At 53.5% G+C, this 18575-nt stretch overlaps 1 protein-coding gene across 1 annotated transcript in view; it reads left to right on the plus strand.

The window, feature by feature from the left end:
• Nucleotides 1-18575, plus strand: part of LOC139239112 (spectrin beta chain, non-erythrocytic 1-like) — a 563409-nt gene that overhangs the window by 40994 nt on the left and 503840 nt on the right. Inside the window, exons 5-8 of the mRNA XM_070867634.1 lie at nt 1479-1570; nt 13370-13450; nt 15108-15223; nt 18410-18522. Of these exons, the coding sequence (XP_070723735.1) occupies nt 1479-1570; nt 13370-13450; nt 15108-15223; nt 18410-18522 (402 nt within the window). The remainder of the gene's footprint in view (nt 1-1478; nt 1571-13369; nt 13451-15107; nt 15224-18409; nt 18523-18575) is intronic.

Here is an 18575-nt window from a genome sequence, read left to right on the forward strand (position 1 = left end):
GGGAAAACACATTAAATGGGAGGACACTGAGAAGTGTGGACAAACAGAGGGACCTGGGAGTATATATCCACAGATCCTTAAAGGTAGCAGGACAGGTTAAGAAGGCATATGGAATACTTTATTAGCTGAGCCATAGATTATAAGAGCAGGATGGTTATACAACACTAGGCCACAGCTGGAGTACTGCGTGCAGTTCTGGTCACCGCATTACAGGAAAGATGTGATTGCACTGGAGAGGGTGCAGAGGAGATTTACAAGGATGTTGCCTGGACTGGAGAATTTTGGCGATGAGGAAAGATTGGAGATGCTGGGTCTGTTTTCTTTGGAACAGAGGAGGCTGAGGGGAGACCTTATTGAGGTGTATAAAATTATGAGGGACCTAGATAGAGTGGATAGGAAGGACCTGTTTCCCTTGGCAGAGGGGTCAACAACCAGGGGGCATAGATTTAAAGTAATTGGTTTAGAGGGGAGATGAGGAAACATTTTTTCACCCAGAGGTGGGGATCTCGAACTCACTGCCTGAAAGGGCAGTAGAGGCAGAAACACTCACCACTTGAAGTGCCGTAACCTACAGGGCTACAGACTAAGGTGGGATAGCTCTTTGTTGGCTGGCATGGACACGATGGGCCGAAATGGCCTCCTTCCGTATCGTAATTTTCTATGAAGCAGCGGGTGATGGAGAGAGGTGAGCAGTAGGGGAGCGGGGGAGGGGGAGCAGTGGGGGAGGGGGGGAGGGGGAGCAGTGGGGGGGAGGGGGAGCAGTGGGGGAGGGGGGGAGGGGGAGCAGTGGGGGAGGGGGAGCAGTGGGGGAGGGGGGAGCAGTGGGAGTGGGGTGAGCAGTGGGGGAGCGGGGGAGGGGAAGCAGGGATACAGTGTGGGAGGGGGAGGGGGAGCAGTGGGGGAGGGGGGAGCAGTGGGGGAGGGGGGGAGCAGTGTGGGAGGAGGAGGGGGAGCAGTGGGGGAGGGGAGAGCAGTGGGGGAGGGGGTGAGAGGGAGCAGTGGGGGAGGGGGGAGCAGTGGGGGAGGGGGTGAGAGGGAGCGGAGGGGGGAGGAGGGAGCAGTGGGGGAGGGGGGAGGGGGGAGCAGTGGGGGAGGGGGTGAGAGGGAGCAGTGGGGGAGGGGGGGAGCAGTGTGGGAGGAGGAGGGGGAGCAGTGGGGGAGGGGGTGAGAGGGAGCAGTGGGGGAGGGGGGAGGGGGGAGCAGTGGGGGAGGGGGTGAGAGGGAGCAGTGGGGGAGGGGGGGAGGGGGGAGCGGTAGGGGAGTGGGGAAGGGGAGGGGAGGAACTGATGGGGATGTGGCGAGCAGCGAGGGTGGGAACCAGGGCCGGAGAGGTCGGAGCTGTTTTCCCTTTTTGCGATGTATTTTATGGGATAACAACAGCGCAGAGTGCTGGCAGAGTGAGAGGCGGAGAATGATGTTTGGAGTTACGCACCAACCATCTTGGTGTTTCACGCTCTTTGTTGATTTGCATGTTTTAGATTCAGGTGATCAAAATTGAAACGGAAGATAATCGGGAGACTCGCTCGGCCAAAGACGCTCTCCTGTTGTGGTGTCAGATGAAGACAGCAGGGTGAGTGATTATACCGGCTGGGGTCAGAGTGCACCGGCTGGGGGGGAGGGGTCAGAGGGCACTGTCTGTGGGTGGTGTGGTCAGAGGGCACCGGCTAGGGTCAGAGGGCACCGGCTGTGGGGGGGGCGGGTCAGAGGGCACAGGATGGGGGGGTCAGAGGGCACCGGCTGTGGGTGGTGTGGTCAGAGGGCACCAGCTGTGGGTGGTGTGGTCAGAGGGCACCGGCTGTGGCGGGGGGGGTCAGAGGGCACCGGCTGTTGGGGGGGGGTCAGAGGGCACCGGCTGGAGGGGTCAGAGGACACACATCTCCATACTCATTCAGCAGAAGTGACTGAACTCTCTACGTGTCTGAGCGGATACAAACTTTAAATGAAACTCGAGTTTGAAAACAAGGCCTTCCTGTGTCAGCGTCTTTGCTGCCCAAAAGCCTTTTGTAATTTCGGTTTAGTTATTTCCTAACTTGTATTTAAAGAAAGAAAGACTTGCATTTATATGGCGCCTTTCACAACCACCGGACGTCTCAAAGCACTTTACAGGCAATGAAGTGCTTTTGGAGAGTAGTCACTGTAGTCCACTGATGGGGGAGACTAGAACTAGAGGGCATGATCTTAGTATAAGGGGCCGCCCATTTAAAACTGAGATGAGGAGAAATTTCTTCTCTCAGAGGGTTGTAAATCTGTGGAATTCGCTGCCTCAGAGAGCTGTGGAAGCCGGGACATTGAATATATTTAAGACAGAAATAGACAGTTTCTTTAACGATAAGGGGATATGGGAGTGGGCAGGGAAGTGGAGCTGAGTCCATGATCAGATCAGCCATGATCGTATTAAATGGCGGAGCAGGCTCAAGGGGCCGTATGGCCGACTCCTGCTCCTGTTTCTTATGTTCTTATGTAATGTGGGTAACATGGCAGCCAGTTTGTGCACAGCAAGCTCCCACTAACAGCAATCTGATAATGACCAGATTTTTTGTTATGTTGATTGAAAGATAAATATTGGCCAGGATACAGGGGATAACTCCCCTGCTCTTCTCCAAAATAGTGCCGTGGGATCTTTTACACCCACCTGAGAGATGGGGCCTCGGTTTAATGTTTAACGGCACCTCCGACAGTGCAGCACTCCCTCAGCACTGCACTGGAGAGTCAACTTGGTTTATATGCTCAAGTTCCTGGAATGGGACTTAAACGCAAGTGCTACTCACTGAGCCCTTCGGATGTCGGCAGCGTTATCGACAGCGTGACCGCGAATTCAGGGCCATTATTATCATCATCACCTCCCAAGGTGCATTGGGGGAGAGTGAGAAGAGTAAGATAGGCCAACATAATTGGATAGATAACTGTATGTACTGCTGACATCACAGAATAAGGACTGGTGACTGAATTGGTGAAGGAGGCAGGATTTGGTGCTGGCTTTTGGAGAATGGATGGGATGTAGCAAGCCGGACAGGAGCGTGGGTGCGTCAACACTGACCGGCCTTGGATTGACAGTGGGCTTGTGGACGGGGCACGGAGTGGAGCAGAGTCCAAGAGAGCAAGGTGTGGGCTGCAACTTAGTGGTGAGGAACTTGCAGAGGTGGAGTGTAGATAGGTTGTGGATTGTGTGATTGGTGAGCGCCAATCTGTACTCAAATACAGGCAGCCGAGTCCTGAAGGAGTTGGAGAATACAGAGCAGCGCTTCGGTGGGCTGGTCAGTGGGAGCTGGGCCTGTGCTGGTCAGTGGGAGCTGGGCCTGTGCTGGTCAGTGGGAGCTGGGCCTGTGTGGGTCAGTGGGAGCTGGGCCTGTGCTGGTCAGTGGGAACTGGGCCTGTGTGGGTCAGTGGGAGCTGGGCCTGTGTGGGTCAGTGAGAGCTGGGCCTGTGTGGGTCAGTGGGAGCTGGGCCTGTGTGGGTCAGTGAGAGCTGGGCCTGTGCTGGTCAGTGGGAGCTGGGCCTGTGCTGGTCAGTGAGAGCTGGGCCTGTGCTGGTCAGTGGGAGCTGGGCCTGTGCTGGTCAGTGGGAGCTGGGCCTGTGCTGGTCAGTGGGAGCTGGGCCTGTGCTGGTCAGTGGGAGCTGGGCCTGTGCTGGTCAGTGAGAGCTGGGCCTGTGCTGGTCAGTGGGGACTGGGCCTGTGCTGGTCAGTGAGAGCTGGGCCTGTGCTGGTCAGTGGGAGCTGGGCCTGTGCAGGTCAGTGGGAGCTGGGACTGTGCGGGTCAGTTGGAGCTGGGCCTGTGCTGGTCAGTGGGAGCTGGGCCTGTGCAGGTCAGTGGGAGCTGGGACTGTGCTGGTCAGTGGGAGCTGGGCCTGTGCTGGTCAGTGGGAACTGGGCCTGTGCTGGTCAGTGGGAGCTGGGCCTGTGCTGGTCAGTGGGAGCTGGGCCTGTGCTGGTCAGTGGGAGCTGGGCCTGTGCTGGTCAGTGGGAGCTGGGCCTGTGCTGGTCAGTGGGGGCTGGGCCTGTGCTGGTCAGTGGGAGCTGGGCCTGTGCTGGTCAGTGGGAGCTGGGCCTGTGCTGGTCAGTGGGGGCTGGGCCTGTGCTGGTCAGTGGGAGCTGGGTCTGTGCTGGTCAGTGGGAGCTGGGCCTGTGCTGGTCAGTGGGAGCTGGGCCTGTGCTGGTCAGTGAGAGCTGGGCCTGTGCTGGTCAGTGGGAGCTGGGCCTGTGCTGGTCAGTGAGAGCTGGGCCTGTGCGGGTCAGTGGGAGCTGGGCCTGTGTGGGTCAGCGGGAGCTGGGCCTGTGTGGGTCAGCGGGAGCTGGGCCTGTGTGGGCCAATGAGAGCTGGGCCTGTGTGGGTCAGTGGGAGCTGGGCCTGTGTGGGTCAGTAAGAGCTGGGCCTGTGCTGGTCAGTGGGGGCTGGGCCTGTGCTGGTCAGTGGGAGCTGGGCCTGTGCTGGTCAGTGGGGGTTGGGCCTGTGCTGGTCAGTGGGGGTTGGGCCTGTGCTGGTCAGTGGGAGCTGGGCCTGTGCTGGTCAGTGGGAGCTGGGCCTGTGCTGGTCAGTGGGGGTTGGGCCTGTGCTGGTCAGTGGGTGCTGGGTCTGTGCTGGTCAGTGGGAGCTGGGCCTGTGCTGGTCAGTGGGGGTTGGGCCTGTGCTGGTCAGTGGGAGCTGGGCCTGTGCTGGTCAGTGGGGGTTGGGCCTGTGCTGGTCAGTGGGGGTTGGGCCTGTGCTGGTCAGTGGGAGCTGGGCCTGTGCTGGTCAGTGGGAGCTGGGCCTGTGCTGGTCAGTGGGAGCTGGGCCTGTGCTGGTCAGTGGGAGCTGGGCCTGTGCTGGTCAGTGAGAGCTGGGCCTGTGCTGGTCAGTGGGAGCTGGGTCTGTGCTGGTCAGTGGGAGCTGGGCCTGTGTGGGTCAGTGGAAACTGGGCCTGTGCGGGTCAGTGGGAGCTGGGCCTGTGCTGGTCAGTGGGGGCTGGGCCTGTGCTGGTCAGTGGGGGCTGGGCCTGTGCTGGTCAGTGGGAGCTGGGCCTGTGCTGGTCAGTGAGAGCTGGGCCTGTGCTGGTCAGTGGGAGCTGGGCCTGTGCTGGTCAGTGGGAGCTGGGCCTGTGCTGGTCAGTGAGAGCTGGGCCTGTGCTGGTCAGTGGGAGCTGGGCCTGTGCTGGTCAGTGGGAGCTGGGCCTGTGCTGGTCAGTGGGAGCTGGGCCTGTGCTGGTCAGTGGGAGCTGGGTCTGTGCTGGTCAGTGGGAGCTGGGCCTGTGTGGGTCAGTGGGAACTGGGCCTGTGCTGGTCAGTGGGAGCTGGGCCTGTGCTGGTCAGTGGGGGCTGGGCCTGTGCTGGTCAGTGGGAGCTGGGCCTGTGCTGGTCAGTGGGAGCTGGGCCTGTGCTGGTCAGTGAGAGCTGGGCCTGTGCTGGTCAGTGGGAGCTGGGCCTGTGCTGGTCAGTGGGAGCTGACAATTAATATTTTGTTGACATTGTCAATACCGAGTGTTATATTTGTACTTTTCTAGCTTTGATTTGCTTTTAGCATTGTGTATCTTACACTATCGCCCTGATTGACATCACCTAGCGTGTGTCTTCTCTGCTGAAAATATACACAATTTGTAGTCAGCTTCTATCTCGTTGTTTCCTGTTTAAAACCAGCTTTCTATCCATGTTACCCCTTCTGCCGTACACCTGAATGTTTCCAATGAGACGCTTGTGAAGCACCGTACTGCAATCCCTGCACCCTCCATCTCGACACACCATCCCTTTCTCCCTTTCCCATCCAACAAAGTGTCACCACTTCAAAAAATATTTCATCCTGTTCAGTGTCTGATACATTTGTTACTACAGGTGTAGTTGTCTCATTAATCTAGTTACTGATGTGCTGGTTACTGATGTGCTGGTAACTTGTGTTATTTACTGATGTGCTTGTTACTGATGTGCTGGTAACTTGTGTTATTTACTAATGTGCTGCTTACTGATGGCCTGGTTCATCATAGGCAGTTCCTCGAAATCGAGGAAGACTTGCTTCCGCTCCAAAAGTGAGTTCTCAGGTGACTGAACAGTCCAATACGTGAATTACAGTCTCTGTCAAAGGTGAGACAGACAGTGGTTGAGGGAAGGGGAGGGTGGGACAGGTTTGCCACACGCTCCTTCCGCTGCCTGCGCTTGATTTCTGCATGCTCTCGGCGACGAGACTCGAGGTGCTCAGCGCCCTCCCGGATGCACTTCCTCCACTTAGGGCGGTCTTTGGCCAGGGACGCCCAGGTGCCGGTGGGGATGTTGCACTTTGTCAAGGAGGCTTTGAGGGTGACCTTGAAACGTTTCCTCTGCCCACCTGGGGCTCGCATGCCGTGTAGGAGTTCTGAGTAAAGCGCTTGCTTTGGGAGTCTTGTGTCGGGCATGCGAACAATGTGGCCGCCCAACGGAGCTGGTCGAGTGTGGTCAGTGCATCGATGCTAAGGATGTTGGCCTGATCGAGGACACTGACATTGGTGTGTCTATCCTCCCAGGGGATTTTCAGGATCTTGCGAAGACATCGTTGGTGGTATTTCTCCAGCGATTTGAGGTGTCTATTGTATATGGTCCATGTCTCTGAGCCATACAGGAGGGCGGGTATTACTATAGCCCTGTCGACCATGAGCTTGGTGTCAGACTTGAGGGCCTGATCTTTGAACACACTTTTCCTCAGACGGCTGAATGGAGGCGGTGTTGGATCTCGTCGTCGATGTCTGCCCTTGCTGATAATAGGCTCTCAAGGTATGGTTCCACGTTGTCCAGGGCCGCGCCATGGATCTTGATGACTTGGGGGACAGTGCTGTGTGGTGGGGTCAGGTTGCTGGGGGACCTTTGTCTTACGGATGTTTAGTGTAAGGTCCATGCTTTCGTACGCCTCGGTGAAGATGTTGACTATGACTTGGAGTTCAGTCTCTGAATGTGCTCAGACGCAAGCGTTGTCCGCGTACTGTAGTTTGATGACAGAGGATGGGAAGGTCTTGGACCTGGCCTGGAGACAACGAAGGTTGAACAGGTTCCCACTGGTTTTGTAGTTTAGTTCCACTCCAGCGGGGAGCTTACTGAGTGTAAGGTGGAGCATGGCAGCGAGGAAGATTGAGAAGCGGGTTGGAATGATGACACAGCCCGGCTTGATGGCCATGTACAAGGGTTGGTGCTTTTCCCTGCATTTCTCTTGCAGTTGTCGCACTGTAAAGATCACTATAAAGTACCCACTATGGGGTACAACAGCTGGTTACTGATGTGCAGGTTACTGATGGCCTGGTTACTGATGGCCTGGTTACTGATGGCCTGGTTAAACATAGAAACATAGAAAATAGGTGCAGGAGTAGGCCATTCGGCCCTTCGAGCCTGCACCACCATTCAATAAGATCATGGCTGATCATTCCCTCAGTACCCCTTTCCTGTTTTCTCTCCATACCCCTTGATCCCTTTAGCCATAAGGGTCACATCTAACTCCCTCTTGAATACATCCAATGAACTGGCATCAACAACTCTCTGCGGCAGGGAATTCCACAGGTTAACAACTCTCTGAGTGAAGAAGTTTCTCCTCATCTCAGTCCTAAATGGCCTACCCCTTATCCTAAGACTGTGTCCCCTGGTTCTGGACTTCCCCAACATCGGGAACATTCTTCCCGCATCTAACCTGTCCCGTCCCGTCAAAATCTTATACATTTCTATGAGATCCCCTCTCATCCTTCTAAACTCCAGTGTATAAAGGCCCAGTTGATTCAGTCTCTCCTCATATGTCAGTCCAGCCATCCCGGGAATCAGTCTGGTGAACCTTCACTGCACTTCCTCAATAGCAAGAACGTCCTTCCTCAGATTAGGAGACCAAAACTGAACACAATATTCCAGGTGAGGCCTCACTAAGGCCCTGTACAACTGCAGTAAGACCTCCCTGCTCCTATACTCAAATCCCCTAGCTATGTAGGCCAACATGCCATTTGCCTTCTTCACCGCCTGCTGTACCTGCATGTCAACTTTCAATGAATGACACCCAGGTCTCGTTGCACCTCCCCTTTTCCTAATCTGCCACCATTCAGATAATATTCTGCCTTCGTGTTTTTGCCACCAAAGTGGATAACCTCACATTTATCCACATTATACTGCATCTGCCATGCATTTGCCCACTCACCTAAACCTGTCCAAGTCACCCTGCAGCCTCTTAGCATCCTCCTCCGCCACCCAGTTTAGTGTCATCTGCAAACTTGGAGATATACACTCAATTCCTTCATCCAAATCATTGATGTATATTGTAAAGAGCTGGGGTCCCAGCACTGAGCCCTGCGGCACTCCACTAGTCACTGCCTCCCATTCCGAAAAGGACCCGTTTATCCCGACTCTCTGCTTCCTGTCTGCCAACCAGTTCTCTATCCACGTCAGTACATTACCCCCAATACCATGTGCTTTGATTTTGCACACCAATCTCTTGGCCTTTTGAAAGTCCAAATACACCACATCCACTAGTTCTCCCTTATCCACTCTACTAGTTACATCCTCAAAAAATTCCAGAAGATTTGTCAAGCATGATTTCCCTTTCATAAATCCATGCTGACTTGGACCAATCCTGTCACTGCTTTCCAAATACGCTGCTATTTCATCCTTAATAATTGATTCTAACATTTTCCCCACTACTGATGTCAGGCTAACCGGTCTATAATTACCCGTTTTCTCTCTCCCTCCTTTTTTAAAAAGTGGTGTTTCATTAACTTCCCTCCACTCCATAGGAACTGATCCAGAGTCGATAGACTGTTGGAAAATGATCACCAATGCATCCACTATTTCTCAGGCCTCTTCCTTAAGTATTCTGGGATGCAGACAATCAGGGCCCGGGGATTTATCGGCCTTCAATCCCATCAATTTCCCCAACACAATTTCTCGCCTAATTAGGATATCCTTCAATTCCTCCTTCTCACTAGACCCTCGGTCCCGTAGTACATCCGGAAGGTTATTTGTGTCTTCCTTCGGAATTGTTGAAGTTCATCCATGTGATCTTTAAATGTTTGCCATTACCTATCCACCGTCAACCCTTTAAGTATCCTTTGATAGTCTATTCCAGCCAATTCACGCCTCATGCTGTCGAAGTTAGCTTTCCTTAAGTTCAGGACCCTAGTTTCTGAATTAACTATGTCACTCTCCATCTTAATGAAGAATTCTACCATATTATGGTCACTCTTCCCCAAGGGGCCTCGCACAACAAGATTGCTAATTAGTCCCTTCTCATTACACATCACCCAGTTTAGGATGGCCAGCTCTCTTGTTGGTTCCTCGACATATTGGTCAAGAAAACCATCCCTAATACACTCCAGGAAATCCTCCTCCACCGCATTACTACCAGTTTGGTTAGCCCAATCAATATGTAGATTAAAGTCGCCCATGATAACTGCTGTACCTTTATTGCACACATCCCGTATTTCTTGTTTGATGCCGTCCCCAACCTCACTACTACTGTTTGGTGGCCTGTACACAACTCCCACTAGCGTTTACTGCCCTTTGGTATTCCGTAGCTCCACCCATACCGATTCCACCTCATCCAGGCTAATGTCCTTCCTTACTGTTGCATTAATTTCCTCTTTAACCAGCAACGCCACCCCGCCTCCTTTTCCTTTCTGTCTATCCTTCCGAAATGTTGAATACCCCTGGATGTTGAGTTCCCAGCCTTGGTCACCCTGGAGCCATGTCTCCGTGATGCCAATCACATCGTATCCGTTAACTGCTATCTGTGCAGTTAATTCGTCCACCTTATTCTGAATACTCCTCGCATTGAGGCACAGAGCCTTCAGGCTTATGTTTTTAACACACTTTGCCCCTTTAGAATTTTGCTGTAATGTGGCCCTTTTTGTTTTTTATCTTGGGTTTCTCTGCCCTCCACTTTTACTATTCTCCTTTCTATCTTTTGCCTCTGACTCCATTTTATTTCCCTCTGTCTCCCTGCATAGTTTCCCATCCCCCTGACATATTAGTTTAACTCCTCCCCAACAGCACTAGCAAACACTCCCCCCAGGACATTGGTTCCGGTCCTGCCCAGGCGCAGACTGTCCGGTTTGTACTGGTCCCACCTCCCTCAGAACCGGTTCCAATGTCCCAGGAATTTGAATCCCACTCCTCAAGCCATGTATTCATCTGAGCTATCCTGCGATTCCTATCCTGACTAGCACGTGGCACTGGTAGCAATCCTTAGATTACTACTTTTGAGGTCCTACTTTTAATTTAGCTCCGAGCTCCCTAAATTCGTGTTGTAGGACCTCATCCCCTTTTTTTACCTATATCGTTGGTACCTATGTGCACCACGACAACTGGCTGTTCACCCTCCATTTTCAGAATGTCCTGCACCCGCTCCGAGACATCCTTGACCCTTGCACCAGGGAGGCAACATACCATCCTGGAGTCTCGGTTGCGGCCGCAGAAACGCCTATCTATTCCCCTTACAATTGAATCCCCTATCACTATCGCTCTCCCAATCTTTTTCCTGCCCTCCTGTGCAGCAGAGCCAGCCACAGTGCCATGAACTTGGCTGCTGCTGCCCTCCCCTGATGAGTCATCCCCCTCAACAGTACTTAAAGCGGTGTATCTGTTTTGCAGGGGGATGACCGCAGGGGACCCCTGCACTACCTTCCTTGCACTGCTCTTCCTGTTGGTCACTCGTTCCCTATCTGGCTGTGTACCCTTTACCTGCGGTGTGACCAACTCGCTAAACGTGCTATTCACGTCATTCTCAGCATCGTGGATGCTCCAGAGTGAATCCACCCTCAGCTCCAGTGCCGCAATGCGGTCTGTCAGGAGCTGGAGGCGGATACACTTCCCGCACACGTAGTTGTCAGGTACACCGGAAGCGTCCCTGACTTCCCACATAGTGCAGGAGGAGCATATCATGTATCCGAGCTCTCCTGCCATGACTTAACCCTTGGATTAACGTAATTGGGCAACAGCAATGTTAAAAGGTTACTTACTGATAAAGAAAGAAAAAGAAAAACTACTCACCAATCACCAGCCAATCACTTACCCCCTTGGCTGTGACGTCACCTTTCGATGTCTTTCTTCTTTTTTGCCTTCTCCCTGTAGCTGCACCGGCTGGCCTTCCCGACACACCTCCCGAGCCTCTCCTCGCACCTGGAACTCCCGAGCCTCTCCTCGCACCTGGAACTCCCGAGCCTCTCCTCGCACCTGGAACTCCCGAGCCTCTCCTCGCACCTGGAACTCCCGAACCTCTCCTCGCACCTGGAACTCCCGAGCCTCTCCTCGCACCTGGAACTCCCGAGCCTCTCCTCGCACCTGGAACTCCCGAGCCTCCCCTCGCACCTGGAACTCCCGAACCTCTCCTCGCACCTGGAACTCCCGAGCCTCTCCAACGCATATGGAACTCCCGAGCCTCTCCTCGCACCTGGAACTCCCGAACCTCTCCTCGCACCTGGAACTCCCGAGCCTCTCCAACGCGTTGGGCCTTTTTCTAGGCCTCAGCGACGCACCTCCCGAGCCTCTCCATGCACCTGGAACTGGTTACTGATGGCCTGGTTACTGATGTGCAGGTTACTGATGCCTGGTTACCGATGGCCTGGTTACTGATGTGCAGGTTACTGATGCCTGGTTATCGATGGCCTGGTTACTGATGTGCAGGTTACTGAGGCCTGGTTACTGATGGCCTGGTTACTGAGGCCTGGTTACTGATGTACAGGTTCCTGAGACCTGGTTACTGATGGCCTGGTTACTGAGGTCTGGTTACTGAGACCTGGTTACTGATGCTTGGTTACTGATGCCTGGTTACTGATGGCCTGGTTACTGATGCCTGGTTACTGATGTGCAGGTTACTGAGACCTGGTTACTGATGGCCATCTTGGTATAGGAGTCAGTGCGCGGGAAGGCCCGCCGGATAGCGTCGGTCAGCGTGCAATGCTGATTGGACGGCGGCGTTGCCATGTTGTAGCTCGATGGTCAGCCGACGCTCTGACAACCTCGCACAGGTGGAAGTTCGTGAAGCAGCAACAGGGAACCGTCCCACTCCCGCCCACCCACCCCTCCATTACGCCCCACTCCTCCCCCTCTCCCTCACCCCCCCACCCCTCTGTGAGGATATCGCCATCAGTGGATTGAGCCCCGCCGCTGCACACGGCCTCAGCAATGCCGCTTCCCATAATGGCCAGACCGCCCCCTCCATGGGGGTTCGAGCACGCAAGCTGCCTCTCCCCCATGGTCAGTTCCTGCTGCCTCCCGCTGAGCGCCACCTTCTCCTGCAAGAGTCAGGGACGTGTGTCAGTGAGTGTGGGCAATATGTTTGGGTGATGTCTGACGTGCTTGAATAGCTGGCAGTGTGAGATGTGGGTGTGAGGCTTGTAACTGTGCTCAGTGTGTGAGCGTGAGGTGAAGCTCGGAGTGCTGATTGATCGATATTGTTGGCAGGTGAGTGATGGGTGTGGTGGTTTGAAGAGTGGCTGAGGCTAGTGGCGCAGTTGGTCGGCAAGTGACCATACATTCACTGACCGTGACCATCCGTGTGAGATCATTAAACTTATCGTGGCACTGCATCCAGGTCCTTGAGCTGCACTCCTGGCATTGACCTCCGCCGCTATTGGATCCCGTGTGCCTGTCGGGGCTGCTGGCCTCTGTTGATACAGGACGCCTTTCCTCCTTTCCACCCCCTCCACCAAGACATCCAGTGCTGCGTCAGAATACCTGGGTGCTTGCTCGCTCTCATGTTCAGCCATTCCTCTGTCTTCCCAGGACAGATTTAGCTCACACAGGACTCCCAGCACCTGCTCCAGCCACAACGCACCTCCCCTTTGAGCAGTGCAGGCCAGCTTTGAGCAGTGCAGGCCAGCTTTGAGCAGTGCAGGCCACCCAGTGCAGGCCAGCTTTGAGCAGTGCAGGCCAGCTTTGAGCAGTGCAGGCCAGATTTGAGCGGTGCAGGCCAGCTTTGAGCAGTGCAGGCCAGCTTTGAGCAGTGCAGGCCAGCTTTGAGCAGTGCAGGCCAGCTTTGAACAGTGCAGGCCAGATTTGAGCGGTGTAGGCCAGCTTGGAGCAGTGCAGGCCAGCTTGGAGCAGTGCAGGCTAGCTTGAAGCAGTGCTAGCAAGATTTTGGGCTCCCTGCTGATGCATGCTGCCAATAAATAGCACAATTAGGGCAGAAATGCTAATGAACAAGCAGCACGAAAATGCCGTCCACCTTCATTACATCGAACGGGTGTGGGGTCATTACACCTTGCGATCACCGTGCCCGCTATTGGGGCTATCCAAATTAGCCCCAAGGCATCTGAGACCCCAGAGAGGCGCTGAATACCCGGCTAATTTGACTAACCTCACAACCTTAGAAGCTTTGGATAAATGGTAGTAGATATCTGGTGTACAAATGTTTTGAGGTTTGTGTTTGTAGAAAGACAGCTCATATGTTTGTTTGATTTTTGTCCGCAGATATCCTGGCGTCAACATCCAGAACTTCACCAGCAGCTGGAGGGACGGGCTGGCGTTTAACGCTCTGATCCACAAACACAGGTACCGGGGGCCGGGGGACTGGGACCGACGGTCAGAGGAGACTGGGAATTGGGGGACCCGGGGGAACAGGGAACTGGGGGAATGGGAGAACTGGGCGGATGGGAGGGGAACGGGGCAAGGGGACGGGGTGAGGGGAACGGGGCGAGGGGAGGGGGACGAGGGGAGGGGAGGGGGACGAGGGGAGGGGAGGGGGACGATGGGGGTGGGGGGGGGGAACGTGGGACGGGTGGTGGAACCAGATTCAAAAATAACTTTTAAAAGGGAATTGGATAAATACTTGACGGGGACAAAATTGTAGGGCTGTGGGGAAAGAGCAGGAAGGGGATTATCTGATCGCGCTCACAGGCACGATGGGCCGAATGGTCTCCTGACCTGTACCATGCTGCGATTTTCAGCAACTGCAATATTTTGCTTTTGGTTTCCGCATTTTTTATTTATTGGCTTAAACTATAGGAAATGCTCAAAGAAAGATATTTTAATGAATCTGGCAAAGGGCAGATGCAGATAATGGTGGACAAATGCAAAGTACTGAAACGGGGAAGGACGGTAATCGTTGGCTGTGTGAGCAGTGCACAGGATGGAGGGGGGACGGGGGGATCGGGATGCTGCACATTATCAGGGCTGAGAGTGAATAGGCTCAGGGCAGTGTCAGCAGATAGTCAGAGACATGTCCATTCTGAGTTTGTACACACTCCTGGTGCGGTCTGACCTGGGACACTGGTCACTGCATTGTGTGAGAGAGATCTGGGTGTGGGAGAGGGCAGTAAAGAGCAAGTGAATTAACAACTGGGATTAGGAGTGGAATTATGAGGAGGGGCTGCAGAAACCAGGAAAGTTTCCACTGGAGAAGAGAAGGCCCAGGGATATTCTTACAGATGGGTTTGAGACCCTAAAGTGGACAGACTGAGATCAGTGGGATATGGAGGGAATACAGACTGAGATTTTGTACATTCCTATGTTTATATCCCACTATTCCCCAGTGTGTCCCCTCCATATCCCACTGTTCCCAATATGTGTCCTATCCATATCCCACTGTTCCCAATATGTGTCCTATCCATATCCCACTGTTCCCAATGTGTGTCCCCGCCATATCCCACTGTTTCCCCAATGTGTGTCCCCTCCATATCCCACTGTTTCCCCAATGTGTGTCCCCGCCATATCCCACTTCCCAATGTGTGTCCCCTCCATATCCCACTGTTTCCCCAGTGTGTGACCCCTCCATATCCCACTGTTTCCCCAATGTATGATCCCTCCATATCCCACTGTTTCCCCAGTGTGTGACCCCTCCATATCCCACTGTTTCCCCAATGTGTGTCCCCGCCATATCTCACTGTTTCCCCAATGTGTGTCCCCTCCATATCCCACTATTCCCCAGTGTGTGACCCCTCCATATCCCACTGTTTCCCCAATGTGTGATCCCTCCATATCCCACTATTCCCAATGTGTGTCCCCTCCATATCCCACTATTCCCCAGTGTGTCCCCCCTCCATATCCCACTGTTCCCAATGTGTGATCCTTCCATATCGCACTATTCCCCAGTGTGTCCCCTCCATATCCCACTATTCCCCAGTGTGTCCCCTCCATATCCACTGTTTCCCCCTGCGCTCCCTTTATTTTGGCCCTGGTGATGTAACGAGCTGGATATTTGACCTTTCAGGCATGACCTTGTTGACTTCACCAAACTGCAGAAATCCAATTCAACCTTCAACCTGCAGCAAGCGTTCAACATGGCGGAGCAACGCCTGGGAGTCGCCAAGCTCCTCGACCCAGAAGGTAAGCCCGTCACCAGCTCGCTGGAATAGAACCACCCGTACAATATACCCTAGGTGTCGTCTGACCTCAAACCAGGCCTTGCTGATCAGGTTGTCTATGGGCTGTGCGACTGTTCGGTTCCTGCACAATGGAGCGCCTGAGCGTCCAGTCACACTCGATGCCAGTTCCTCATGTACAATAGCTCATGCTGTACCTGCCCTGGGAGTGTTTGATGGGACAGTGTCGAGGGAGCTTTACTCTACCTAACCCCGTGCTGTACCTGCCCTGGGAGTGTTTGATGGGACAGTGTAGAGGGAGCTTTACTCTACCTAACCCCGTGCTGTACCTGTCCTGGGAGTGTTTGATGGGACAGTGTAGAGGGGACTTTACTCTATATCTAACCCCGTGCTGTACCTGTCCTGGGAGTGTGTGATGGGACAGTGTAGAGGGGACTTTACTCTGTATCTAACCCCGTGCTGTACCTGCCCTGGGAGTGTGTGATGGGACAGTGTAGAGGGAGCTTTACTCTGTATCTAACCCCGTGCTGTACCTGCCCTGGGAGTGTTTGATGGGACAGTGTAGAGGGGACTTTACTCTGTATCTAACCCCGTGCTGTACCTGCCCTGGGAGTGTGTGATGGGACAGTGTAGAGGCAGCTTTACTCTGTATCTAACCCCGTGCTGTACCTGTCCTGGGAGTGTTTGATGGGACAATGTAGAGGGAGCTTTACTCTGTATCTAACCCCGTGCTGTACCTGCCCTGGGAGTGTGTGATGGGACAGTGTAGAGGCAGCTTTACTCTGTATCTAACCCCATTCTGTACCTGCCCTGGGAGTGTTTGATGGGATAGTGCAGAGGGAACTTTACTCTGTATCTAACCCGTGCTGTACCAACCCTGGGAGTGTTTGATGGGAGAGTGTAGAGGGACCTTTACTCTGTATCTAACCCCAAGCTGTACCTGCCCTGGGATTGTGTGATGGGACAGTGTAGAGGGAGCTTTACTCTGTATCTAACCCGTGCTGTATCTGCCCTGGGAGTGTGTGATGGGACAGTGTAGAGGGAGCTTTACTCTGTAGCTAACCCCGTGCTGTATCTGCCCTGTGAGTGTGTGATGGGACAGTGTAGAGGGAGCTTTACTCTGTATCTAACCCGTGCTGTACCTGCCCTTGGAGTGTTTGATGGGACAGTGTAGAGGGAACTTTACTCTGTATCTAACCCCGTGCTGTACCTGCCCTGGGAGTGTTTGATGGGACAGTGTAAAGGGGACTTTACTCTATATCTAACCCCGTGCTGTACCTGCCCTGTGAGTGTTTGATGGGACAGTGTAGAGGGAGCTTTATTCTGTATCTAACCCGTGCTGTATCTTCCCTGTGAGTGTGTGATGGGACAGTGTAGAAGGGACTTTACTCTATATCTAACCCCGTGCTGTACTTGCCCTGTGAGTGTTTGATGGGACAGTGTAGAGGGAGCTTTACTCTGTATCTAACCCCATTCTGTACCTGCCCTGGGAGTGTGTGATGGGACAGTGTAGAGGGAGCTTTACTCTGTATCTAACCCCATTCTGTACCTGCCCTGGGAGTGTGTGATGGGACAGTGTAGAGGGAGCTTTACTCTGTATCTAACCCGTGCTGTACCTGCCCTTGGAGTGTTTGATGGGACAGTGTAGAGGGAGCTTTATTCTGTATCTAACCCGTGCTGTATCTTCCCTGTGAGTGTGTGATGGGACAGTGTAGAAGGGACTTTACTCTATATCTAACCCCGTGCTGTACTTGCCCTGTGAGTGTTTGATGGGACAGTGTAGAGGGAACTTTACTCTGTATCTAACCCCGTGCTGTACCTGCCCTGGGAGTGTTTGATGGGACAGTGTAGAGGGGACTTTACTCTATATCTAACCCCGTGCTGTACCTGCCCTGTGAGTGTTTGATGGGACAGTGTAGAGGGAGCTTTATTCTGTATCTAACCCGTGCTGTATCTTCCCTGTGAGTGTGTGATGGGACAGTGTAGAGGGAGCTTTACTCTGTATCTAACCCCATTCTGTCGCTGCCCTGGGAGTGTGTGATGGGACAGTGTAGAGGGAGCTTTACTCTGTATCTAACCCCATTCTGTACCTGCCCTGGGAGTGTGTGATGGGACAGTGTAGAGGGAGCTTTACTCTGTATCTAACCCGTGCTGTACCTGCCCTGGGAGTGTGTGATGGGACAGTGTAGAGGGAACTTTACTCTGTATCTAACCCCCTGTACCTGCCCTGGGAGTGTTTGATGGGACAGTGTAGAGGGAACTTTACTCTGTATCTAACCCCATTCTGTACCTGCCCTGGGATTGTGTGATGGAACAGTGTAGAGGGAGCTTCATTCTATCTCTGTAAAGAAGTGGTATCAGGGCACTTAGAAATTCATAACATGATTCGGCAGAGCCAGGGGTACTTTAGTGTCGTGGTTATGTCACTGGACTAGTAATCCCGAGGCCTGAACTAATGACATGGAGATATGGGAGGACGAACGTGGAAGGACCGTTTACTATCAATGGGATGATTCTGAAACGTGTGGATGGTGCTGATATAGACAAATCCTGCACGATGGCGGGGAAGCTGATACGGTGGTCAAAAAATCATAAGTTACTTGGTTTTATGAATAGAAGAATAGAATATAAAAGCAAGGAGATCGCGCTGGAACTTTATAAATCACTGGCTAGGCCTCAGCTGGAGTATTGTGGACAATTCTGGGCCCCGCACTTCAGGAAAGATGTAAAGGCCTTCGAAAGGGTCAGATAAGGTTGACCAGGATGTTACCAGGGATGAGCGACTTCAGTTATGAGGAGAGGTTGGGAAAGATACGCCCGCTCTCCTTGGAACTGAGAAGGTCAAGAGGTGACCAAATATAGGTTTTCAAGATGCTGGGAGGTTTTGATCGTGTAGATAGAGAACAACTATTCCCCGTGGTGAGTGGGCCGGGTACTGGAGGCTGAGGAACTGACAGGGCTGCGGACACAACGTGGGGACATGGAACTGAGCACGACGGCTCTGTCCAAGGGTCAGCACAGGCACGGTGTGCCAAATGGCCTTCTGTGCTGTAAGTTCCAAAGATACTTACGAAACGGTATGTCATTTCCTCTCTTGTGCACGGAGGCGATTCCCACTCTGCTGATGGTACCTTCAGGCCAACCCCGCCGCTGAATGTGTGATATTTTACATCTTCAACTGTTCTTGTAGATGTGAACACGGAGAATCCAGATGAGAAGTCCATCATCACCTATGTGGTGGCCTATTATCATTACTTCTCCAAGATGAAGGCACTAGCTGTGGAAGGCAAGCGGATCGGCAAGGTGAGGAGATTTCAGGATGGAAGGGTGTTCCTGCCCCCAGGGTGAGCCGAGGG

This window comes from Pristiophorus japonicus, chromosome 26 (genome assembly GCF_044704955.1).
Source record: "Pristiophorus japonicus isolate sPriJap1 chromosome 26, sPriJap1.hap1, whole genome shotgun sequence".
Lineage (NCBI taxonomy): Eukaryota > Metazoa > Chordata > Chondrichthyes > Pristiophoridae > Pristiophorus > Pristiophorus japonicus.